Raw genomic sequence first — 27,266 nt, 5'->3', positions numbered from 1 at the left:
TCCTCAGTTCTTAAAACATTATCATCATTTATTCATGCAAAGACTATCAGATGCATTTTTTTTTAAAGATTTTATTTATTTATTTGACAGAGAGAGATCACAAGTAGGCAGAGAGGAAGGCAGAGAGAGAGGAGGAAGCAGGCTCCCTGCTGAGCAGAGAGCCCGATGCGGGACTCGATCCCAGGACCCTGAGATCATGACCTGAGCCGAAGGCAGCGGCTTAACCCACTGAGCCACCCAGGCGCCCCAGATGCATTTTTTATTTAGTACTATATTCAGTTTTATTTCCTTTCAGCAATTCCTTTCTCCTCTCTTCCATAGACAACTATTTTAACACGTTTAACATAGATGAAGAATAGTTTAAAAATACCTAAGAAAATTTTTTTCTATATTCTTTTCTATTACTTTGGTAATAAAAATAAAGACATCATTGAGATATAAAGGGAAATATTTAATCTACTCCAGGTCTGGCCCTAAACATTTCTGAAAATACTAACACTTGATAAATTTAGTCCTCCTTATGCCAAATTTATGTAAAAACTCTCATTTGATTATAGCAGTAGCAGCTATTTGCAGAACTTGTCCCTGTTTTTGCAAGTCTGTCAATAGCTTTTTTTAAAAAATATTTTATCTCTTTATGAGGGGGCGAGAGAAGAGGGACAGAGGGAATCTCAAGCAGAATCTTAAGCGGAACTTCAGGCATACTCCCTGCTGATGCGGGGCTTGATCTCATGCCCTTGAGATCATGACTGGAGCAGAAATCATGAGTCCCACACCTAACTGACTGAATCACCCAGGCACCCTTCAATAGATACTGATGGATGCTTTTTCTTTCAGATGTAACTGAATGCCCTCTTGCAGCATAAAAAATATTTTCAGCTCTCGTTTTGTCACAACACATAGCTATGGCATATATATGGAAATAATTTCAAGAGCATTCTTGTAGAGGGTTACCATTGAATCAATTTTTTAAATTTTCATAAAAAGGAAGAGTATAAAAAATTCAAAAACCTCCATTAGTCTTCTTTCTTGTCTATCCTTTGTGGCCTTATCAAGCTAGTCATGCAGTTTTATGCATCATTGTCATTATAATATGTGATTGTATATCTCTACCTTTTATTTAATATTACTTTGTAAAATTTCTCCATATTTCTGCATTTTTATCATTTTAATCATCTGCCTATGTCACTGATATACTAGATTTTCCTATACTTCCTGTATTATTGACAGTATCAGTAATTTTTCTTTAAAGATTTTATTTATTTGAGAGAGAGAGAGAGCAAGAGAGAGAGAGCACAAGCAGGGCGAGTGGCAGAGGGAGATGGAGAAGCAGGCTTCCCACTGAGCAGAGAGCCTGACATGGGCCTCAGTCCCAGGACTCTGAGACCATGACGGGGGCCCAAGGCAAACACTTTGCTGACTGAGCCACCCAGGCACCCCCACAATTTCAGTAATGTTAAGCCAAAACCTTAACTCTTAAATATATTGCCATAAGCACCTTTGTATAGCTTTTCTTTTATTCTTTTGAATGATTTCCTTATGGCAGATTCCCAGGAGTAGGATTACAGTGCCTCTTAATACATGGCATTGGTTTGGTTCTCCAAAAGATCAGTGTGCATTTCTAAAGCATTTCATCTGTCTCTTGGTTTGTGGCTGTCCCTCTGTGGCTTACCCAACAGCAGCAGCTTTGTGATTTTACTATCATTTATTTCCCACACATATCTTATCCGGCTGAGTTACTCTGTAATACACATCCTTTCAATACTTGTTATCTAGCTATAATCCACAATCTTAGTCTTACTCACCCCCTCTTACCAGGAGGGCCTTTGCCAAGCATGCATGGAATTTAAACCATTTGTGGACATTGAAGATGATTTCAGTACCAATCCAAGTCACATGGTCCCACAGAAGGTTGCTTATTCCCATTGCTTTACAGAACTTTCTTGTGGATTTTGATATCAAATTTATTCTGAGTCTTGTCAACTGATTTCCAGATGGATGTGTTGACCACATTTTTGTTTAATCAGTTTATCATCAAACCTCATAAGCTCATCAAAACTTTCAGATCAGCATATAGTGAGGATAACCTATGGTTATATTAGGTCTCACTAGTGCCTACTCGTGCAGCTCAAGTCATCTTTAGGTTAGGCATTTATCCATGGAAGATGAAATTGTGTGCATTCAAGAGTATAAATAGGAATCACCTTCAGGCAGTTTCTGAAATGGCCTTGAGGATTATAGATAGGCTTAATCTATTGAGTTGGGAATTTCCTGGGTGCTAGATGTGTATTTTTTTTAAAGACTGTATTTATTTGAGACAGAGAGAGAGAGAGAGAGTGTGTGTGTGTGTGTGTGTGTGTGTGCATGAGATGGGGGAGGGGTAGAAGGAGAGAGACAAACAGACTCTCTGCTGAGCTGGGAGCCGGACTTGGGGCTTGATCCTAGGACCCTGAGATCATGACCTGAGCTGAAGTCACACACTTAACTGACTAAGCCACCCAGGTGCCCCTAGATATGTATTTTGATGGTAGTTTTATTCATCTATTAACTCATGTATTCGTTTAGTAAATGTTTATTGAACAGCTACTCTGTCCTTGGCACTGTGCTAGTTATTATTGCTAAGAAAGTGAACAGAACAAACACAGAGCTTGCAGTGTAGAGTCCAGTCCAAAATGCTATGAGATTGGAGCTATTACAGTGGCTATAAAAAAAAAAAAAAGAGTGCTTTGAAAGCATATAACTGGAGTCTACTCAATTAGAGGGGAAGTCAAAGAAGAGTTATCAAGAAGGTATCATTAAAACTAAGTCCTTGGGGCACCTGGGTGGCTCAGTGGGTTAAGCCTCTGCCTTTAGCTCAGGTCATGATCCCAGGACCCTGGGACCCCATACCAGGCTCTCTGCAAAGCGGGGAGCCTGCTTCCCCCTCTCTCTCTGCCTGCCTCTCGGCCTACTTGTGATCTCTCTCTGTTGAATAAACAAATAAAATCTTTAAAAAACAAAAACTAAAACTGAGTCCTGGGGTGGGGGTGAGGGGGGGCGGGGAGTAGGCACTGGGTGGCTCAGTTGTTAAGCCTCTGCCTTTGGCTCCTCTCTTGATCCCAGGGTCCTGGGATCAAGCTCCACGTTGGGCTCCCTGCTCAGGGTGGAGTCTGCTTCTCCCTCTCCTGCTTACCCTGCTTGTGTTCTGTCTCTCACTTTCTCTCTGTGTGAAATAAATAAATAAAATCTAAAGCAAAACAAAAACAAAACAAACAAACAAATAAACAAACAAAAAACAACTAAGTCCTGGGGGATCCTGGGTGTCTCAGTAAGTTAAGCAGCCAGCTCTTGATCTCAGGGTCCTGAGTTCAGGCCCCACACTGGGCTCATGCTGGGCATGGAACCTACTTAAAAAATAATAAACAGGGCGCCTGGGTGGCTCAGTGGGTTAAGCCGCTGCCTTCGGCTCAGGTCATGATCTCAGGGTCCTGGGATCGAGTCCCGCATCGGGCTCTCTGCTCAGCAGGGAGCCTGCTTCCTTCTCTCTCTTTCTCTGCCTGCCTCTCAGTGTACTTGTAATTTCTCTCTGTCAAATAAATAAATAAAATCTTTAAAAAATAATAATAATAAACAAACAAACAAGCAAACTGAGTCCTGAAGAAAGAGGAGTTAGCCCAGGTCAACAAGGTGGGGCTGAGTCCTCTAGGCAGGGAGACCAACATACATAAAGACCCTTAGGGAGAATGGGCTTTGCACATAATTTCAGAAACAGAGATAAGGGTGATGTGCCTGAAACATGATGAGTAGGGAGAAGAGAACTGAGAAATGAGGCCGGAGAGACAGATACAAGTTAGTATAGCAAAAATCCCAGATCATTACGCAGAACATGCTAGATATAAGAGCTTGCAGGAGTTTCGTAGTAGCTGGAATGAAAAGAAGATAATTATGACTAAAGTCCAGGGATTCTGGGGAGAAGAGGGAGTGGAGACTAGATAGGTACATAGACTGTGAAGAGCTTTGTAGGTCATGAGAAAATATTTTGTTTTAGGAAGCCATTACATTTATTTATTTATTTATTTATTTTTAAAGATTTTATTTATTTGACAGACAGAGATCAAAAGCAGGCAGACAGGCAGGCAGAGAGAGAGAGAGGAGGAAGCAGGCTCCCCGCAGAGCAGAGAGCCCCACGCAGGACTCGATCCCAGGACCCCGAGACCACGACCCAAGCTGAAGGTAGCGGCTTAACCCACTGAGCCACCCAGGCGCCCCAAGCCATTACATTTAGATTAAGGAAGAAGAACCCTCCCCAAGTATCCTCAGAAAAATATAGCCAAAAATGTAGGAGAAAAAAAATGGAGAAAATAGGGCAATGAAAACTGAGGAAGAAATGTTTCTTTTCAAAGGTTAAAAGGTTATTATCATGATGATGACTAAAAAAGTAGGGCAGTGACAATATCAGTTTTGTGCTCATAAAAATGTACTTTGGCTGCAGCCATGGAGAATGATTTGTGTGTGCCCCCAGCTGGAGGTTAATTCTGTCACCCAGGAAAAGATGATGGCAATTTAGTCTGGGTGGGTGGATATAGTGTGAAGTGAATAAATTTAAAAGATATTTACATTTGATCCTCAGACTTTATTCATATTATAGCTGAAAGTATATAAGGATTTTTCAGCTATCCAATTTCAGAGGCTTTAATGTAAACCATGATGACTATAGTTGATAACACCATATTATATTTTTATAAAGAACAGTAAAAATATTTTATCTAAAAAATACAAGACATGTAGAAGGTAAAAAAAGACAGACTTTAGTAACTTCTTTGTGTATTAGCTTCCTAGGGCTGCAATAACAAAATACCAAAACCTAAGTAGCTTTAAAAAAACAGAAATTTATTCTGTCACAGTTCTGCAGACCAGAAATAAGAAATCAAGGTGTTGGCAGGGTTGATTTCTTGTGAAGGTTCTGAGGGATAATTTACTTCATACTTCTCTCCTAGCTTGTGGTGGCTGTTAGCAATTATTTTGTTTTAAGATTTATTTATTTATTTATTTGTTAGAGAGAGCGCACACACACAGTAGGGAGGGGAAGAGAGAATCTCAAGCAGACTCCCTGCTGAGCATGGAGCCTGATGCAGGGCTTAATCCCATGATCTTGAGATCATGACCTGAGCCAAAATCTAGAATTGGACACTCAACCAACTGAACTACCCAGGTGCCCCTAACTGAAAGTGATTCTTTGTGTTCCTTGGCTGGTAGACATGTCCTTCCAGTCTCTGCCTTCACCTTCACTTTCACTTTCCCATGTCTCTATGTGTCTTTTTTTTTTTTTCCTGTCTTTTTAAAGGACACCCATTACACCTTTTTATTAGCTCTATGAAGAGAGGGAGGCCTAATTCAGGATGATCTCATGTTAAGAGTGTCTGCAAATATCCTTTTCTAAATAGTCACATTCACAGGTACTAGAGGTTAGGACCTGGTCATATCTCTTGGGAGGTCATACCTCTTGAGAGTATAGTGAGCGCTATACTTGGCTAAGGGGATAAGGAAGAGATAAGTATCAAGGATTATTCTTGGCGCCTGGGTGGTTCAGTGGGTTAAGCCTCTGCCTTTGGCTCAGGTCATGATCCTGGGGTCCTGGGATCAAGCCCTGCATCAGGCTCTCTGATCGGCAGGGAGCCTGCTTCCCTTCCTCTTTCCCTTCCTCTCTCTCTGCCTGCCTCTCGGCCTACTTGTGATCTCTCTCTGTCAAATAAATAAATAAAAATCTTTAAAAAAAAAAAAGGATTACTCTTGGGTTATAGGTTTGTACAATTAGACATACAGTGTTGCTATTCAGTAAGATATAGAATATTATAGTAAGAATAGATTTCAAGAAGGCAATTATGAATTTAAACTTGTATATACTAGGTTTTAAATGGCTTTGATACCAGCAAGCAGAAATGTTGGGTAGACAGTTGGCCTGTCCGATCTGGAGTGATTGAGTGGATGGTGGTGGTGCATATTAAGATAGAAAACAATGGAAGAAAACCAGGAGAGACTCATTTTAGTCTTATTATGTTTATGATACCTAGATATATCTGTATGAGAATGTCATATAGTTGGATTATAACGTAGGAGTGGTAGGTTAAATTCTAGTCATCAGTTTATAGATGATCATCAAAATCTTGAGAATTAATGAGATTGCCTGGAGTACTGAGGGTTGGGTGAGAGAGAAGAAGAGGCTTTAGACTTAGAGGAAGAAATCCTGTCTTCCAAGGAAGAAACAGAAGAGGTGGCCAAAGAGGGAAGAGGAAAACCAAGAGACTATGGCAACAATAGAGTAATGAAAACTAAGGAAAAAGAGTATTTCTTTCAAAAAGTTAGCAGCTAGGGAAAGAAGTGTTTCAATATGGAAGGCATAATCAACAGCATAAATGCTGTTGAAAGATCAAGCAACATGGAGATTGAAAACTTTCTATGGGATCAAGAATAAGAAAGTCATTAATGAGAGTAAAGAATAGTGTACGGAGGCTAGAACAGATTAAATGGGAGATGAGGAAATGCAGACATCTTTAAAACATTTTTTTGGAAATAACCTCAAACTTAGAAAAAGTTGCAAACATAGGGGCACCTGAGTGGCTCAGTTAAGCATCTGCCTTCAGCTCAGCTCATGATCTCAGGGTCCAGGACTGAGCCCCTGCATCAGGATCCCTACTCCGTGGGAAGTCTGTTTCACCCTTTCCTTCTACCCGCCCCCCCACTTTCTCTCTCTCTCTCTCTCTCTCTCGCCTACTCTCTCAAATAAATAAAATCTTTTCTTTAAAAAAGAAAAAGTTGGAAACATAAAAATAGCATGAAGAATACTCATATATCTTTCCCAGATTTTTCTACTGCTAACATTTTATCCAGTTCCACTTTGTCATGAGCTGTGTGTATGTGTGTGTGTGTGTACGAATAGTTTTTTTTTTCCCTGAATTGTTTGAGGGTAAATTACATATATCATGACCCTTATCCTAAATACTCCACTGTATATTTCCTAAGAATAGAAGTATTTTCTTATAGATCTGATACAGCAATTATAAATTACAAATATCAATTATAATGATAACTATCAATATTTACATTGACACCTTTATTTAACCCACTGTGCATATGACAATTGTGTTGGTTGGTGTAATAGTATCCTTCATAGACTGTTTTCTTTTTCTCTACAGAGTACAAAATCAAGTTTAGGGGCAGGTATTACATCTAATTACTATTTTGTTTTAATCTTCTTTCATCTCAATTATGTCCACAGCTTTTCTTTGTCTTTCATGATAATGGCATTTTTTGAAGAATGAGAATCCCCCATTTTATTTTCTAAATAGAATTTTCCTCCTTTTGAATTTGATTATTTTGAGGTTATATTATTATTATATTATTTTGAGGTTATTTTGATTAGATTGAGGTTATATACATTCTCGGCCACACTGTGTCTTTTTCACAGTATCGCATCTAAGTGTGCACAATGTGTAAACAGCTTTTTTTTTTCAAGATTTTTATGCATTTATTTGGCAGATGGAGATCACAAGTAGGCAGAGAGGCAGGCAGGGAGAGAGGGGGAAGCAGGCTCCCCACCAAGCAGAGAGCCCGATGTGGGGCTCGATCCCAAGACCTTGGGATCATGACCCGAGCCGAAGGCTGAGGCTTTAACTCACTGAGCCACCCAGGTGCCCCTGTAAACAGCTTTTTAAAGAAGCTTGCTTGCTCAGCGAAGAAGAGAGATAAATTTGTAGCTATAAGCCAGTATTTCTCAACGTTGGTTGTAAATTAGAATTACTTGAATAGCTTTTAATATCAATGCAGGGCTCCTCTTCTAGAGATATTGACTTAATTGGCCTTGGGTGGTGTCCAGACATTAAGCATTTTTAAAACTTCCTAAATGTTATTAATTTGCAGGTGAGTTTGAGAAACATTGCTCTAAGAGTATGTGGGTGGTGACAGAGGTGATTTAACATGATAGAAGTTAAAGCACGTTTGAAAGATTTTTGGAAATCCTAGTACATAAGAAAAAGATTGAGGATTAAAGAAGGATATGAAGGGTTTTGACACCTTTTGTTTGAGGCCTTTGTACTCTCCTTGAGTACAGTTGTAGCAAAATTATATTATGGGATAAGGGACCATATTTACCAGTACGAGGATCGTACTGGTAGAATATGACAAATTGTATGTGTTTTGAGATTTTCCGTGAAAGTCAAGTTTTCTTAGAAAACGAAAGAATCCAAAGTATACTTGCGGTTTTCCATATTTTAACTGTTAATTAATATTTTGTCACAGAGATTAAAAATAGCCTTTCTCAGGGGAACCCTCTTACACTGTTGGTGGGAATGCAAACTGGTGCATCCACCCTGGAAAACAGTATGGAGATTCCTCAAAAAGTTGAAAATAGGGCGCCTGGGTGGCTCAGTGGGTTAAGCCGCTGCCTTCGGCTCAGGTTGTGATCTCAGGGTCCTGGGATCGAGTCCCGCATCGGGCTCTCTGCTCAGCGGGGAGCCTGCTTCCCTCTCTCTCTCTCTCTCTGCCTGCCTATCTGACTACTGTGATCTCTCTCTGTCAAATAAATAAATAAAATCTTAAAAAAAAAAAAGTTGAAAATAGAACTACCCTATAAACCAGCAATTGCCCTACTGGGTATTTACCCAAGAGATACAAATGTAGTGATCCAAAGGGGCACATGCACCCCAGCGTTTATAGCAGCAATGTACACAATACCCAAACTATGGAAAGAGCCCAGATGTCTATCAACAGATGAATGAATAAAGAAAAAGTGGTGTGTGTATATATACACAATGAAATATTACTCAGCCATCAAAAAAAGAAATCTTGCCATTTGCAATGACATTGATGGAAATAGAAGTTTTTATGCTAAGTGAAATAAGTCAAAGAGAGAAAGACAATTACCATAGTATTTCACTCATATGTGAAATTAAGAGACAAAAAAGAGGATCATAGGGGAAAGGAGGGAAAACTAAAACAAGATGAAATCAGAGAGGGAGACAAACCATAAAAGACTCTCGATCATAGGAAACAAAGTGAGGGTTGCTGAAGGGGAATGGGTGGGGGGGACAGGGTAAATGGGTGATGGACATTAAGGAGGGGATATAATGTAGTAAGCACTGAATGTTATATAAGACTGATGAATGAGAGTGCCTGGGTGGCTCAGCTGGTTAAGCATCCGCCCAGGTCATGATCTCAGGATCCTGAGATAGAGCCCTGCATATGACTCCCTGCTCAGTGGGGAGTCTGCTTTTCCCTACCCTTCTGATATTCCCCCAACTTGTGTGTGCTCTCTCTCTCTCTCTCAAATAAATACATAAAACTTAAAAAAAAAAGACTGACGAATCACTGAACTCTATCTCTAAAACTAAAAAATTAAAAAAAAATCCTTTCTCATAATAGTTTCACCTTATTTATAGGAATGTGCCAGGATATTTTATTTATGCCTAAAGTTGTAGTAATATAATATGGTATCAAAGGTTTTTAATATGGGGGGACCTGGCTGGGTCAGTTGGAAGAACACATGACTCTTGATCTTGGAGTAATAGATCAAGCCCCAGGTAGGGTGTAGAGATTACTTAAATAAGTAAAACAAAAAAAAAAGTTTTTAATGTCAAACTCTTAAGGACCACAAAAAGAATATGCTACACCTTGAAAGTAGACTTCTTAAAAATTTGTAAGATGGTATGTATTACTTACCAGATAAGACAGAATCTTTTACTGTTGAAAGTAGAAAATATAACCACTAATGCCTAAGAAGAATGACTGAAATACTTTATTATGAAATACATATTATTGTAGAAAAAGCTACAAAATGTGAATGTGCTTCAGTTTTGAAATCTTTAATGAGAAAACAGTCGTGTTGTATGGGCTATTATAATTCATAAAACTTTCATTGGTATTGACCAGGGGAAAGGAAAGAGATGAACTAAATAAACCATTTAGAGAAATTGGTAGTTTAAAATACTGTAGTATATTTCATAGAGGGAGAAATAGAGCTAGAAAGGAGTATGTCAACAAGTTAGTTAGAAAAGGTTTGAAAGGGGCACCTTGGGTAGCTCAGTAGGTTAAGCAGTTGCCTTCAGCTCAGGCCATGATCCCAGAACCCTGGGACGGAGTCCTGCATTGCACTCCCTGCTTATTGGGGAACCGACCTTTCTCTCTCTGCTCCTTCAGCTTTTGCTCTCTCGCTCATGCTCTCTTTCGCAAGCAAATAAAAACTTAAGAAAAGGGGCGCCTGGGTGGCTCAGTGGGTTAGGCCGCTGCCTTCAGCTCGGGTCGTGATCTCAGGGTCCTGGGATCGAGCCCCGCATCGGGCTATCTGCTCAGCGGGGAGCCTGCTTCCTCCTCTCTCTCTCTGCCTGCCTCTCTGCCTACTTGTGATCTCTCTCTGTCAAGTAAATAAATAAAATCTTTAAAAAAAAAAAACTTAAGAAAAAAAAAAGATTTGAAAAATTTAGAAGTTAAGAAAGTTAGAAAAGAAAAAAGTTGAAACAAGATTGTGATTAGAGGGGCCCCTGGGTGGCTCAGTGGGTTAAGTCTCTGCCTTTAGCTCAGGTCATGATCCCAGGGTCCTGGAATCAAGCCCTGAATCAGGCTCTCTGCTCAGCGGGGAGCCTGCTTCCTTCTCTCTCTCTCTGCTTGCCTCTCTGCCTACTTGTGATTTCTGTCAAATAAATAAATAAATAAATAAATAAATAAAGATTGTGATTAGACTCTTTCAGTTATCCTCATCTTTACCATCATATAACTATACTTATGTATAGGTAGTTTCTAAATTAATTTAAATTTCTTTTATTGAGGTGAAAATTTATATAAAATACAGCTACTTAAACATGTACAATTAAAAAAGTGTACAATTCAGTGCTATTTAGTGCATTTGTCATGTCATGCAAACACCACCTATATCTAGTTGGAAAACATTTTCAACACCCCGTATCCATCAGGTAGTCTGTACCTATTTCTACCCCTCACCCCAGTCATTGGCAATCACCAATTTGTTTTCTTTCTCAATGTATTTACCTATTCTGGATAGTTCATACAAATGAAATTATACAATGTGGACCTTTTGTGTCTGGTTTCTTTAACTTAGCATAGTTTTTGAAATTCATCTACTTTCTATCATATATCCATACTTTGTTTCTTTTTATGGCTGAATAATAGTCCATTGTATAAATGTCACATTCTGTTTATTCATTCCTCTGTTGATGAACATTTGGGTTGTCTCTATATTTTGGTTTCTAATTTTGCTGCTGTGAATATTCAAGTGTAAGTTTTTGTGTGAAAATCTGTTTTCAGTTCTTTTGGGTACAGATCTAGGAGTGGAATTGCCAGGTCATATGGCAATTCAGTATTTAACTTCATTGAGGAACCACCAAACATTTTCCATAGCAGCCATGCCATTTACATTTCTACTAGCAATGTTTGAGGATTATACTTTTTCCACATCCTCTTTCCACTTTTTTGAATATAGCTATTCTAGTCAATTTGAGTACCATGTCATTTGGTTTTGATTTACATTTCCCTCTTTACTAATGATATTGAGCATTATTTCATATGCTTACTAATAGCTATTACCATATATTCTTTTGAGAAATGTCTGTTCAAGTATTTACCCACTTTAAAATCGGGTTGTCTTGTTAAGTTGTAAGAGTTCTTTATATATTCTGGATACTAACTCTTATCAGATATATGATTTACAAATATTTCCTCTCTTCCTATATTGGTTTTTCCACCTGTGTCCTGGAAGTCATTTCTTCTTCTGAAAAATCTTGGCAATAAATATATTGCTAACTGTGCCTCTGCCACTTAGTCCTTTCTAAGGCCTTCAGATATGCTCATTATAAAAGACACTTGTTTCTTAAAGTGGGTGCTGAGTACATAAGTGCTCATTTTATTTACATATTTTACTGTTACTCATATATAGGTTATATTCCTTCTTGTATATAGAAGAAAAAAATATATAAAGGCTTGGCAATGGGCTTTCTCTCATTACTACCCCATTCTCCTATTTCTTTCCTCTCTTTTCATTGATATACTTCTAGAATGAGTGGCCAATATTTCCCCCTTCATTTTATCTACAGCTAATTCCTCTTTAATCCTTTGCAGTACAACTTCTTTGCCCATCTTGAAATAATAACACCTCTGATTCTCTGCCCCACCTCCGTCTTTATTCCTTCTTCCCAGGGTAAGTCACTAATGACTCACTTTGTTGCAATATGCTCATGACTCTTCAATTCGAGTCTCCAAAGAGAAGCCCTAACCTAAATTTTAGAACTCTTAACTATATCCTGGACAGTCCCAGTCTTTCACTTTACCGGATATATTTCCCCTATTAATCAAGGGTTTTTTTTTGTTTGTTTGTTTGTTTTCTAATCCAAATCCCATTTCTTCAAACCACATTAGTTTCAGTCGCATGAGTTTTGTAGTAATTGCTGGTTCCTCCCTCTTCAATCGCTCCTTAAATCAGTTATCACGTCTTGTGATTTCTACTTTAAATGCCTTTCATTTCCACTCAGTGACTATCACCCCATTTCAATCCATTATCATGGGGTGCTGGAATTATTTCAACAGTCCCTCTCCGTCTGATTCCACTTCCTTTCCCTCCTTAAGTGATAATGGAAAATTTTAAGAAAAATTATGTTATGAAACGTGGGTCTAGGTAAGAAAGATTCCTTTGGTAGTATCGTGGAAGATGAAGTGGAGAAGGGAGGGTGTTGACATGAAGCAAAGACTCCCTGAATTATGGCAATGTTAGTATGGAAGATGTATGAAAAAGCGTAAAGTCCACTGGTGACCCATTGACGCTGGAAGGACGTATATCTAATATCCTGTATTCCACTTCTATAAATTAAGTACGTCAAGTGAATTTTGCTCAGGGAGGCAAACCGGTGCCTGTTAAGTATTGTCTCGCTCGGAGTGAGCCAACCAGCCTCCATCATCCAGATGGCGGATCCCAGATTGGCCGCCTGAGTGTCAGGGAGCGGCCTCTCTAGCTACTATCTCTATGGTTCACGGAATCTCCAGGTCGCGGTTTGACCGGGCCGGCGTTTGCGCGTGCGCGAGCTCCGGCGCGTGCCCGCCCTCCCGCAACTGCCCAAAGCCCGGGGTGGGAGGGGTGGGTCTGGGAACGTTGCGGCGGTAGCCGCCGCGTCCCCAACCCCTAGGGTTATTCCGGGGCCGAGCCTGTGCCAGGGGCTCTTCCGTCGCCCCCTCGGGCGGCACTCACCCGGCCCTAGATGGTGGGTCCGGACGATGCCGGAGCCTGCTCGGGAAGAAACCCCAAGTTGCTCCCGGTGCCGGCGCCGGAGCCCGCGGGCCAGGACGGGAAGATGATCCGGGCCACCGGCGGCTTTGGCGGAGGCGTCGGCGCTGTGGAGCGGCCGGCGGAGGAGGAGGGGGAGGAAGAGGAGGAGACGACGCCTCAGCAGCTCCTTCGGCGCTACCTCGCGGCGGCCGGGGGACAGCTGGAGCCGGGGCTGTGCTACTGTCCACTCCCCGCTGGCCAGCCCCGCGCCCCCCCGTCCCCGGCAGCTCCGCGCTCGGACGCCTGCCCGCGGGACTCGGGCTCCAAGCACCTGGGCGCAGAAGTGGCGGATGCCCGCACGCCGCGGCATAGAGGCATGACCAACGGGGACTCGGGCTTTCTGCCGGGCCAGGACTGTCGGGACCTGGAGGAGGCTCGCGGGCTGGCCCGCGCGGGCGGTCGGGATCCGCGCCACCGCCGTCTCCGCCTTGAGGGGCCTGGCGACGAGGACGCGGACGGCGCGGACAGCCCGTCCGACTGGGCCGCGCCGCTCGAAGACCCGCTGCGGAGCTGCTGCCTTGCAGCGGCGGACCCTGACAAGCCGCAGGGCGCCGGCGGCGGCTCGGAGGGCGGCCGCGCCAGCGACGGCGGCAGCAGCAGTGAAGACGTGGAGCGGCCGGGAGCAGGCGCTGAGGGTCCCGACGAGGGCGCGTCCGCCGCCGCCTCGGCCGAGAGGACTAGCGGGGGCGCCGGCGTAGAGCCGCGCCCCGGCGTCTCGGACGTTCACGTGAACTCTCGGAACACGTTCGAGGTGAGCCGCGACCACCTGCCCCCCGCCGGGCCGCCGGTGCCCGCGCCCGCCGCGGAGCAGGGCGCCGCGGGGCCTTCGGCCCGGGCTCGACGGAGCGGCGGTTTCGCCGACTTCTTCGCCAGGTACAGCGCAGGTTGCGCCGGGGCTCGGGGCGGGCTCGGGGCCGGGGCCGGGGCGGAGGTCGAGGCCGGGAGTTGGCCTAGAGAGGCGTGGAGACCGCCTCCGTCCGGGCTCTTTGCTGGCGTCAGTACTTAGCTTTGATTTGTCACCGGGAGAAGAGGAACTGGGTCTGCACTGTGTTGCCTGTCAGAGAAGTTGCCAACTTTCTGGGGAGCGAATCTTTCTGTTCCTCTGTAGGTTGGAGGCTCTACCTGCGCTTCACACCTGGTTTCCGTGTATTCAGGTCCTGGCAGTGTGCTAATGCCACCGCTGCAGTTTTGCCTCCTGCGGAAAAGCAGACAGCCTACTACGAGGATTAGGGGTGGTGTGTGGGGTTGAGGGTGGGCGCGGCGGTAATGTGTGTACCGGGTGTGGTTGTGGAAGAGAAAGGGAAGTCATTTTGCAGACATGACTATTTGTGTGGAGTCTAAAACCCATTCAAGTGACTTGGGAATTCTTGAAATTAGAACTGATCGTGTTTCATAGTGTTTAACTGTTTCAGTGGCTTTTATTAAAATGCAGTCAGTCTCGGGTTTAGAATTTGATTCCGGCCCTTAAAGCCAAGTTACTATGGCGCTTTATCTCCAAAATCCCTTTTCTGTACTTCTGCCAAATAGGCCTACGCTTTTTTCAGCAACTTTAAAATTTTTGATGCCATTGTATTTGTTTTGACCTGCTATTCTTGAAATTAAGTAATGGTGCTGGACATTGCAGATTTCGGAATAGGGTTTGATAGGGATAAATTACTCATCCTAATGTACATTAATGAAATGCCAATTTTCCTGGACTCTTCTTGCTTGATACGCTTTTTTTCTTTTAATCTCTAAGCAAATTTCCCAACTTGTAAACTCTCCCCTTCAGAGTTCTCCTGTGCTTTTGCTTCCTTTTCAGGGATCCTCATAGAAATGAAGCAAATTCTACAGCTCCAGTTTTAGAGGATTATACAATCTGTGTGCATTTTTGTAGACACACTATTTTCTGATTGTAATTTTTTTCTATTTTATTATCATTTATTTTCCCTTGTGTGGATTTATAAACTTGTTTACGTGAAGATCGGGAAATCCTAATTTTGTCTTACTTGTAGGACAAAATATATAGTAGTGAGATCTGTATTTGTGCCTATAGTTGCAAAAATATACAAAAATATACTTAAAGCTTATAGTGGTAGTATTTTAAAAGTTTGCAAGGTGAGCTAAGCTTATACATTTGTGAACTTTGGGTATTTTTTGGTCATGTTTTGATGTCAGGTGTCAGGCAGTTTTAGACCTGGAAGGGGCTTTGGAGATCGCTAATTCAATCACAGAATGCCTGCTCTGTGCCCCCTTTGGGAACAGAGATGATTTGCACAGTAGAGTGCAGACTAGTAGGTATTAAGTTAGAAGACAGATTGGTATATATGCATTGTAAATTATGAGCAATAACAAGGCAAATCTATTATAAGAGGTTTTTCATATTAACAGTAGGATGGAATTTTGATTTTTTTTTCTTTAATCTGTAGACAAATAGGATTTCAGTTAATATAAGTAGCGACATTTATATAGCCCTATTAAGCAAGTGTATCAGAGCACTGGATTTGAAGTCAGAAAACAGGTACCATGAAGTTAATTTCTCTAAGCCTCATTTTTCTTAATCGACATTTGAATGTCAAGATTCTAGATGTCAATTGCTTCTTTGTATAAGATACTTGGAAAGGGACACAGTCAAGAGGCACAATTTTTCTTTTAGCATTTAACCGAAACCCTACTTGGTTTTGGAACACCTTAAAGACAGAGACTATGATATTCGTCTCTGAGTCTACAGTACCTAGCAGTGATATTGAGAACCTTGCTCAGTTTGTGTTGGATTGGCAACTTTCATAGATTCTTCCTCTTCACCATTCTCTAGGTTGTGTAATTTTATTTTTTGTTAATAAGTCAACTCGGGGCTTGAGCTCCTGACCCTGAGCTGAAGACCTGAGCTGAGATCAAGAGATCTACTGACTGAGCCATCCAGGTGCCCAGAGTAATTTTGAAGAAGCCTCCCATCCCTGGGTAGAATAATTAGAAATTTCCTTTGTCTTGACAACCTGTGAGTTTTTTTTGTCATTGTTGTTGTTGTTTTCCCTTCATGTGTACAATTGTCATTCTTTTTTTTTTTTTTTTAAAGATTTTATTTATTTATTTGATAGATATCACAAGTAGGCAGGGAGGCAGGCTGAGATAGAGAGGAAGGTAAGCAGGCTCCCTGCTGAGCAGAGAGTCTGATGTGGGGCTTGATCCAAGGACTCTGGGATCATGACTTGAGCCAAAGGCAGAGGCTTTGACCCACTGAGCCCCCCAGGTGTCCCTACAATTGTCATTCTTAAGCCTGGAGCTCCAGATGTGGGATCCCTTTGGGGATATCTTGTTCTAGGACATATTCTTGTTCTTGGGAGCAATCCCTCCCTTCAGCCACTTCATTTTTTAATGAGGAAGTTCACTGTCTACATAAGGTATTTTAGGTAGCTAATGGCAGAGCTGGAATTAGAAACCAGGATTCCTGATTTTCAGACCAAGTTAACATTTGATCACAATTTGCATTCACCCATGGCTTTTTTCTCTCCCACCTGATTATCCTCCATCTTTCTTCTCTTTCTACTTTCTTCTCTTTGTCTTTCTTCTCTTTCTTACTATATATATCTTACTATTATAGATCTATAATAGAAATACTTTTAAGGAATAGATTCATGTTTGTTTTAACTTAAGTAGAGAGAGGGGAACATATTACAACGGTTTATCTATTATTACAAAGTTATCTTCAGTTGAGACACATCATTGACAGAAGCTTCATTGAGTAGGGTAGAAGTTCTGTAGGAGCTAAAGGAGTTTTGTCCAGGATGGGACTGCCCTCCATCTCCTACTTTACTTCTTTTTCAGATGAAGTGAGCTCTTGTTCAGTCCTGGTTGGGGCCTTGCCTCAGCTTCACATGGGCATCCCTCTGTGAATGAACGGTGACTTGACTATGGGAGCCCCAGAACTAATATTCCCTCAGATCCTTGGTCTTTTCCTGTCCATAAATGTTTAAAATGTTAGGTTAGGGAGCACCTGGGATGGCTCAGTTATTTGAGCTTGGACTCTTGGTTCTGCTCATGATCTCAGGGTTGTAAGATCCAGTCCGGCATCCAGCTCCATGCTCTTTGGGGAGTCTGCTTGAGATTCTCTCCCTCCCCCTGCCTCTCCACTGCTTGTGGATGCTCACTTGCTCTCTCTTTCTCCCCTTCTCTCTCTCTGTCTCTCAAATAAGTAAGTCTTAAAAAAAATAAAATGCTAGGTGGATCTACTACTGTCACCCACTTAGCAGTAAGGAGGAGTTGAAAACTTAAAAAAATATATATCTTATGTTTCCAGGCTAGCTTTCATTCTTTAAGGATCTGTTTATTACTCTTTCTTTCTTTCTTTTTTAAGATTTTATTTATTTATTTGAGAGAGAGAAAGTGAAAGAGAGCACAAGACAGGGGAGGGTCAGAGGGAGAAGCACACTCCCTGAGCCCGATGTGGGATTCAATTATGTGACTCCAGGATCATAACCTGAGCCAGTGGCAGCTGTTTAACCCAACTGAGCCACCTAGGCACCCCTGTTTATTACTCTTTCAAAAATAAAATAAATTTAAATTATTTAAATGGATCCTTCAAGCAAATTCATGTCTTAATTTTTTTTCAATCTAGAAAGATTTATTTTTTAGATAAGGTACACCTTTTATAGGTATTTTTTATAGGTATATTTTTAAAGCTGTTTAACACTTTTGAGTTTTGTTCAGATTGTACTGGCACAGTTACTGTTATTTAGAAACACACAAGTATCTGTTGCCAGGTAGTGCCGATATTTTTTTCTTACAAAGTCTTCATGTGAATCATGAGAATTGGGTGGCCTTAAAAGGCATAGCTCAGGTAGAGAAGAAAGTATTGAAGATTTTTCCTTACTTTTAAAAAGGAGAATTGACATTGTAGATTATGAAACATACAGATCCATGTAGCTTTTCCAGTAATTATTGACTTCTGAAACTTACTTAATGCGGAGGTAAAAGATTATTTTCACAGAACACATATTAAAGTTAGACTGAACATGGAAGACTAAAGGCTCGTTTAGTGATTTCTTTTCCTTTTTAAAAAGTTTTTATTAAGAAGGCTCCACACCCAGCATGGGGCTTGAACTCCCCACCCTGAGATCAAGGTCTAAGATCAAGGCCTGAGCTGAGATCGAGAGTCAGACACTTAACCAACTGAGCCACTCAGATGTCCCATGTAATTTTTCTTTATTTAAGGTTCTCAGAAACAACAAAATCAACCACATTTCTTTTTCCACCTAGGATTTGTGCTGGTTGGCAAGATCATAATTCACCTGACCGAACTATCGGAGACTTCTGTCAGATCGGGCTCCCTTATTTGTTGTACAGCATGCATTCCTCCCAACCAACTAAAATAAAAGCCTGTTTCACAAAAAAATTCCTTTTTCAGCATTTCAATAAAGAAGAGGCAAAATATCACATTTCTGATAAGTTTTAAAAGATTTTTAGAGTTACCCAAATCAGGGGTACAGTATAATTATTTGTAAGGGGAATGAAGGAATATCTTGATTTAAATATTAAATTAAAAATATATATTGAGTTTTTGTTACTGCAAGAGATTACAAAAAATGTAGAAGTATTCTTTTCTATGTCACTAGTGAAACACATTTGACATTACATTTTTAGGAAAGCTGAAAATAATGTATAATCCATTGCTCTAGAATAAAAGTAAGACCCTTTAAAATTTTAGTATATGTGCTGCCGAAGCGACACAAGACCCTTTAACATTTTAGAATGTTGTGAAGCTACCCATTATATTAGATTAAGGAGCTTATGGCTCAAGAGCCTTTTGTATTATTTGTTCCCTGTATCTGATATTCACTACCCCCATTCCCCCCACCCCACCATTGAGTGCTTTCTTAAGGCACTAAATTACTGGAAATACAGCTCTGGTTCAAGGACATTACGTAGAAATTTGTGGTTTTAGGGTGATTGGTTAGAAATGTAATAATCTAAATATAAGTCAGGTAGAAAATATTGGAAAACTCCCAATTTTTCTGAAACTAAGATAATTTTAATATAATGGAGGGGAGGGGCTAAGGGAGAAGGAAAGAGAATCTTAAATAGGTGCCAGGAGCAGCGCAAAGCATGTTGACATGGGCCTCGGTCTCACAATCCTGAGATCATGACCTGAGCTGAAATCAAGAGTCAGACATTAACAGAGCAGTAACAAAGCAGACTCTTACTCCAGTATTAACTTGGAGTTACTCATTTGGTAGAAATTTTTTGAACCATTAAAAATGGGCATAGAGGGCGCCTGGGTGGCTCAGTGGGTTAGGCCACTGCCTTCCGCTCAGGTCATGATCTCAGGGTCCTGGGATCGAGTCCCACATCGAGTCCCTCTGCTCAGCAAGGGGCCTGCTTCCCTTCCTCTCTATCTGCCTTCTTCTCTGCCTACTTGTGATCTCTGTCTGTCAAATAAATAAAATCTTAAAAAAAAATAGGCATAGAGATTTACTCTATTTTTAAAGTACTTTTTATTTTAAGATAGTTTCAGATTTACAGAAAAGTTGCAAAGATAGAGAGTTCTGGTATACTCCTCACCCAGTTCCCCTATTGTTAATATCACATTACTGTGGTACATTTTCAACAACTGAGAAACCAGCATTTGTACATTGCTATTAATTAAACTTCACACTTTATTCAGCATAGCGATATTGACTAAAAGATTTTTATTTGGGGAGCAGTTGTGTTTTACTGTACAATAAAAAATGTTTAAAGTAGAAGGAACTTTAAGTATCACTTTATTCATCATTTAATATCCTATGGAAAATCAGCAGTGTTGTTAATCAGAGAAATCTCTGATTTGCTAGGTATCACCTAGTAGGCTGGTATTAATTAACATTGGAAATAAGTTAGACATGGTCATTAATTGTTCTTCAGGTGGACCAAGGGCATTGATTTCCAAGGCTTTGCAGTTCACACTGTTCAGGACAGTATTTAACAATCATTGTTTACCTGTTTGCCTCTAGAAAAAATTATGAAAGCATATTTTAATTCTATATAACTTCATATTTTTCCAAAGTTATATTGGTATGTGTTTTCTAATTCTGGAAATATTCCCTGTGACCTGTTAAGGGTGGGATTTATTTTTATTTTACAATTATTTGCCTATGGTCAGATAGTGAATGTGTAAAAGAATCAGAACTTGAGCAAAGATCTGATTCCTAGGACTTGAAGCTTATATACTAATTTCTACAAATTCTGAAAAGTTTATGAACAAAAACTTAATTTTTGGTGTAGTAAAAATACTGTGGGCTTGAGAGATAAGAAATTTGGTTTTTGTCCTGGGTAAGCTTATTCTGCTGTTAAATAATTGTGTGACCTTGGACAAATTAACTAAATTTAGTTAGTTTCCTCATCTGTGAAATTAGGAGATTCAGAGTCCCTTCCAGCTCCAATATACTGTGATATTATATGATTTTCTTGCAATACTTTTATAGGCCTCAAAATTTTACCAGCTAAATATTGCAAATGTGAACTGAGTTAAAGATGGTGCTTTAAAAAACAGGATGTTTGTTGCATCTGTAAAATGAGAAAGTTGAAATATCTCCAACTCTAAATTCTGCCCTGCAGCTCTTTCCACCATCTTTCCGTGTCACCATAATGGTGCATGTGAATGTCCTGGCAGATGCTCTCGAGAGTGTTAACAATGCTGAAAAGAGAGGCAGATGCCAGGTTCTTACAGGCCATGCTCCAAGTCGTCATCCAGTTTCTAACTGTGTTGATGCAGCATCGTTATACTGAGAGTAAAAAAAAATTTTTTAAGAGATTATTTATTTATTTATTTGACAGAGATCACAAGTAGGCAGAGAGATAGGCAGAGAGAGAGGAAGGGAAGCAGGCTCTCTGCCGATCAGAAAGCCCAATGCGGGCCTCATTCCCAGAACCCTGGGATCATGACTTGAGCGGAAGGCAGAGGCTTTAACCCACTGAGCCATCCAGGTGCCCCCTGACAGTCAAATTTGAAATCATTGATGATCACAAAGCAGGGAAAATTGTTGTGAACCTCATGGGCAGGTTAAACAAGTGAGGAATAATCAGCCCCAGATTTGATGTACAACTCAAAGATCTAGAAAAATGGCAGAATCATGGGCTCCAGTTCTCCCAGTTTGGTTTCACTGTACTGACAACCTCAGCTCGCATCAGGGACCATGAGGAAGAAAGTCGAAATAACATAGGAGGGAAAATCCTGGGATTCTTTTTCTAGGGATGTAGTTCAAATAAATAAAATGTACAAATAAAATGCATTCATGGAAAAAATAAATTCTACATTGCATATTTCCTTTAGTAAAGGTCTAACTCTGCCCCAGAATAATGCTGAACATCAATAATCTTTGTTTAGTTTCTTTCATATGGATAGTATAGACCAGCAGCTCTAATTAGAAAATTCTGGATTTTTTTCCTTTTAATTTCTTTGGAGTAGGAGAGAAAATAAGATAAGTAAATCCTAGTTAATCAGTGTAGTGGAATTTGAGACCTTAACTTCCGGACCATGAGTTCTATCTCAGAGGTTGCCAGTGTTCCACTTTGGTGAACTAATAGCCTAGTACAGTAATTCCAAGCTTTCATTATACTTCACAATCACCTAAAAGCACATTTTAAAAAATGAGATTCTCCAGAATCCACAACTCCTACCTTGTTAGATTCAGGGGACTTGCTTTTGGCAGATGGCATATTCAAAATACAGGATAGTTTGGTGTTAAAAGTGCCGGCCCTGGAGTTAGACTGCTTTGGTTTGAATTAGCTTATCTTGCTGTATAATTCTGCACAAGTTACTTGACCCATCTAGTTCTTGGGCAGCTCATCCATAAAGTAAGGATAATGGTGATACCCACCTCATGAGACCATCCATGAGATAATGGTCTAAGTGTGTTGCCTTTCTTATTTGACATACAGCGAAGGTTCAGATGTTCTTATTCAGACTTCAGTATGACAGCTGTAGTCCCTTCCCCAGTTTCATCACTGACATCCATTGGTTTAAAGAAAGGAAGAGATGAATGGATTTTTTTGTATACTACCTGAAGAAACATTTCACAATTTGTGTAGTAGACTTTTAAACACAATTGGTGTTTGGGATTGTATGGGAATTAAAATCGACTGTAAAATTATGATCTAAAATTTCCAGAAGTCTTTAAACTTTGACTAAAAAGCAAATCTGAGAAAGGGGGGAATGTTGAGATGGATTAAAATATTTGTATCTTTTATTGTTTTAAGGAACTTTACAGAATGGCAAAGCCAGATTTTTAGTTTAAGTTCATGAAATGTTTAACTTGGCTCACTCATACATTTCAAAGTTAGTATGTTGTTGTGGGAAAGCTTTGGGAAGAGTGGAAACATTTGGAGATTTTGAGGTGACACATCTGTTACCCATCTCCAAGCATATTGGGAAGGGAAAAGTCAGTCCTTTTTGAGGCAGATTATTTTCCTAGGAACTCTGCTATCAACCCTGAGTTGTCCCCAGGTAGTTCTGATTGATAAGATCCTTGGTTCCTACTACAATAATTCTTAAACTTTAGTGTTTAAAATTACCTGGAGGGAGGAGATTGTCAAGAATGGGGATTTCTTGAGCTCCCCCACTCAGTTTTTGATTCACTAGATCTTGGGTGGGGCCCAGCAGGAAACCAAGTATTTATTTAACAGGGACTCCCTAGTGATTCTGATGCAGGTGGTTCTTGGACTGTAATTACTGAAATTATTGTTGATAGGTTTCCTCAGATAATAACTGGAAGAAGGTACAACATGCATTTACAACTCATATTACCTTATTGATTTAAAATTGGGTCATATCAATTATCATCTGATCTCTCTGATGTAAGGAATTTGAGAAGCAGGGCAGGAGGTCCTGGCGGGTAGGGAGGGGGAAAAAATGAAACAAGATGGGACTTGGGAGGGAGACAAACCATAAGAGACTCTTAATCTCAGGAAACAAACTGAGGGTTGTTGGGGAGGGTATGTGCTATGTTAAGTGCTGTGAATTGTATAAGACTGATGACTCACAGACCAGTACCCCTGAAGCAAATAATACATTATATGTTAATAAAATAAAATAAAGTTGGGTTATAAGTAAGTCCTGTAACTGGTGAGTATAAGTACAGGTATGGTAAAGATCAGGGGTAAATACAAATGTGTAAGTATTTTGCTAACTTTAACTAGATTGAGAAGTTATCTCTGCCTGATTAAATCGTAGCTTCCTTTTTTTTAGTGGGAAGGGTCTTTTTTTTTTTTTTAATTTATTTGCAGAGATCACAAGTAGGCAGAGAGGCAGGCGGAGAGAGAGGAGGAGCAAGCAGGCTCTCCGGGAGCAGAGAGCCCGACTTGGGGCTCGATTCCGGGCTCGATCCCAGGACCCTGGGATCATGACCCAAACTGAAGGCAGAGGCTTTAACCCACTGAGCCACCCAGGTGCCTGGTGGGAAGGGTCTTTTACTTTCATTTTATGCTGTGTAGATAGCCATGCTTGCCTGTTCTGTGAAAAGTTTTAACTTTCAAAATCTTACTCAGATCTCTTTAACATGGAGACGTAACTGTCCATATTTATAGCTTATCAAAGAAGGTGTTAATTTTGCTTCCTTCTCCTGCTAGTTGTAACTCTTTTCCGTGCCTTTAAGAAAAAATCCTGCAGATTTCACATGGCTTATTCCCCTGTAGAATTTGCTGCTTCAGCCTTTCTTGGACTTCTTATTTCTGTGGCCAAAAGAAGAAAGGGAAACTCATGTGACTGTCTGGGTTTTCTGCAGGCTCTTTCCTGCAATTAAGAGAAGTTTACCTTAGGAAACCAAGCTACAAGTTATGCTCCTAGTTAGAGCTAGTTTGAGAGTGAACTTAGTAATGTGTTTAAATTTACCCTTGAATTTGGCTTTTCACTTTCTTTTTAATTTGAATTTTATTTTGGGATATATTATTGGCTAGAAAATATTTCCATCTGCCTGTTTCTAACCCCACAGAGATTAAAACATTCTGAGTTTGGAACTGAACATGATAGTTTTGAAATCAAATTATGTGCTATTTTCTCGTATTTTCCCAAATACCGTAATGTATAACTACCCATCATACATTGGGAATTATTTACAGTTTCCAAATCTGGTTTTCATCTAGACTGTAGTCCTCTTCTAGTCAAGTAGGGGAAATACTTTTATTGCTCTAAGAAAAAGGTATTCAGAGACTATAAATTTAAAATTTTTTTATAAGAAGAACAGAAAATGCTCATCTTTTTTTGGCTTAAAAAATAGAAATTTATTATCTGATAGCTCTGTAGGTCAGAAGTCTAACAATACATGTCTCAATGGGCTAAAATCATGGTATGAGCAGGGCTAGAGGCTTGAGGGGAGGGTCCATTTCCTTGTCTTTAGAAAATGCTCTTATTATTTGCTTTTGGAAAAGCAAGACAGGAAATATAAAACTACTAAGGATAGTAGTTGTTTCCATACTATTCCAGTTAGGTGGTAAGGAAAAAGTTAAATTTAGAGAGTGTGAAGTTACAGTTACAGACAGGAAAAGCTGTTAAGAGAATGAGTTTGAAGACATTTCTACAGAGAAAAATTGCTGAGGAGAATACATGTTAGTTGGAAGTTAGCTCTGTACTTTGGCTCTAGGCTTCAGAGTATTGCTATAGATAATAAGTACAGATTAAGTACAGATTATCTGCATATTTATTTTTCTGCCCTCAGTACCCTTGTAGAGGTTTCTGGCAACTTGCTGCCTCCTTAAATATGTCTGCTATGCCTCCCTCTTAACTTCCCTAATGTCCCCAGCCTCTCATGGCCTCTTCAGAAGTCATATTGTACAGCAGAAATATTTTTTAATGACAGATATGTATGTGTGTGTATATATGTATGTATGTGTGTGCATGTATATATATGTATCCTGTAATATATATAATATACAGTAGGTTAATATTTATGGTGTATATATGATGTAATGTATAATGTAAAGTAACCTCTATATATATGGTTTAATTTAGGATCTAAAAATTTAGGTGCTAGTATGATAGATACAGATATTAAAAAGGAGTGTTTTATGCAGTGTGTTCTTCCTTGAGATTCAGTATTAAAAGGAAAGTTTTTTATAAGCACCATGGTGAACCTAGCAAACAATTAAAATCCCTCTCACCCGTAAGGAGAAAATTAATTGCTCATTACCAGGAAGATATGTTGTGTAGTTTTAAATTTAAGTTCTGAAATAAACTAATGAAATTTTAAGTCAGTGAAAGGTCTCAACTTAAGAGTGATAAAATGTAGGTTTTTAAAACGTAAGTGGTAAAATGTAATGCCTTTTTTTTTTTTTTTCTTACATGGCTCTTGACAACCCTGTTGGACTGACTTTTTAACCTCATGGTACTACCTAGGATTGAAGAGATTGAAATCCTGGGTGTTGTTTGGAAGATAGATTTGTTGTGATTCAGAACTGGGTGTTGGGAAACAAAATTTGTTATCAAAGACTAATAACTTTTTTTTTTAAGATTTTATTTATTTGTTTGACAGGCAGAGATTACAAGTAGGCAGAGAGAGAGGAGGAAGCAGGCTCCCTGCTGAGCAGAGAGCCCCAATATGGGGCTCTATCCCAGGACCCTGGGATCATGACCTGAGCCGAAGGCAGAGGTTTAACCCACCGAGCCATCCAGGCACCCCGACTAATAATATTTTTGATAAATAATATAAAGGTAACCAATACAATAATTGAACATATAACCAGAGAATAATGGCCATCTTTGTGATATACTCCCAGAAATGCATTAATACTGTTAAGAATACCTAGGACAGAAATTAAGTTTCAAAATGGGGCATACAAATAACTGAGAATTGGGGGCACCTGGGTGGCTCAGTGGGTTAAGCCTCTGCCTTCAGCTCTGGTCATGATCTCAGGGTTCTGGGATGGAGCCTGCATCTTGCTCTCTGCTCAGCAGGGAGCCTGCTTCCCCCTCTCTCTCTGCCCGCCTCTCTGCCTACTTGTGATCTCTCTCTCTCTGTCAAATAAATAAAATCTTAAAAAAAAAAAAACAACAACACTGAGAACAATTTTAGAAGATAACCACTATTATATTTTCCCAAATAAAATAATAACTGTATATTTAATGAGGAGATAAGATTGTTTTGTTCTAAGAGACCACCAAAATACAATCTTTTGATTTAGTTGTCTATTTAATGGAAATATCACAACACCTTGATCACTAGAGGGATTTCAAATATGCTACTGCAAGATAAGTTCTATCGTGCATGCCATCAGTTCAAGAAGTACTTCTAGCTCAGGCCTGAGCAAAAGGTCAACAAAACAAACCAGTAACAACCAGCACCACCATAGAGCTAAGTGTGTTTGCCTCTTTATTCTTAGAGAGTTTGGGCACCTGATGGATATTGTTTAGCCTCTGCTTGAGTTCTTTTTCTAACAGAGAGGTCAATTTCCTCAAGGCAGCCTATTGAGGAAATAATTGTTAGAAGTTTCTTTATGTGGAAAACAGTGTATCTCTTTGTAATGTTTCTGGTCCTAATTTGCCCTTTAGAGCCACAAAGAATAAGTTAGGTGTTTGTTTTTTTTTTAACATAATCACGCTTCAGAAATTTAAAGATTGCTTCTGAGCCTCTTTTTGGTTTTGGGCCTTCTGACCTAGCACACTCTTATTGAGTTAGTTTGCAATTTTCTTTACCATCTCTTTATTCGACAAATGCTTTTGAGCCCTATTATGTATATGAGGAACTAAGGAAATTAAATATTATTAAACAGTAAGAAAATTAAATAGCATTAAACTTTGGATGGGGGAGTCACATGAATCAGTATTTATACTATATTACTTGATTAGTGCTATAAAAGATTTTACCAATGAGAACAGTTGGGATAGAAATGAGGCTCACTGACCAGAGTACCTGGTGGCTCACTGGTTAACCATCGGCCTTATGCTCAGTTCCTGGGATTGAACCTGGCATTGTGCTCCATGCTCTGCAGTGAGGCTGACTGAAGACCATATAGGCATACAATA

At 40.0% G+C, this 27,266-nt stretch overlaps 1 protein-coding gene across 3 annotated transcripts in view; it reads left to right on the top strand.

Annotated features, from left to right (window-relative positions):
* Positions 1-13,078: 13,078 nt before the first annotated feature.
* The window catches only part of TBC1D12 (TBC1 domain family member 12), a 107,141-nt gene continuing 92,953 nt past the window's right edge, over positions 13,079-27,266 (top strand). For 2 of the 3 annotated variants that reach the window (XM_045068966.1, XM_045068967.1), the window contains exon 1: positions 13,079-14,173. In XM_045068966.1, the coding sequence (XP_044924901.1) occupies positions 13,233-14,173 (941 nt within the window). In that variant the 5' untranslated portion in view covers positions 13,079-13,232. The remainder of the gene's footprint in view (positions 14,174-27,266) is intronic. The other variant, XM_045068965.1, reaches the window with a different exon arrangement.

The sequence above is a fragment of the Mustela putorius genome, unplaced genomic scaffold (assembly GCF_011764305.1).
Source record: "Mustela putorius furo isolate JIRA1106 unplaced genomic scaffold, ASM1176430v1.1 tig00003909_pilon_pilon_pilon, whole genome shotgun sequence".
NCBI classification, from domain to species: Eukaryota; Metazoa; Chordata; class Mammalia; order Carnivora; family Mustelidae; genus Mustela; species Mustela putorius.
The sequence above is the reverse complement of the archived record's forward strand: the minus strand, read 5'-3'. Positions and strand labels throughout refer to the sequence as shown.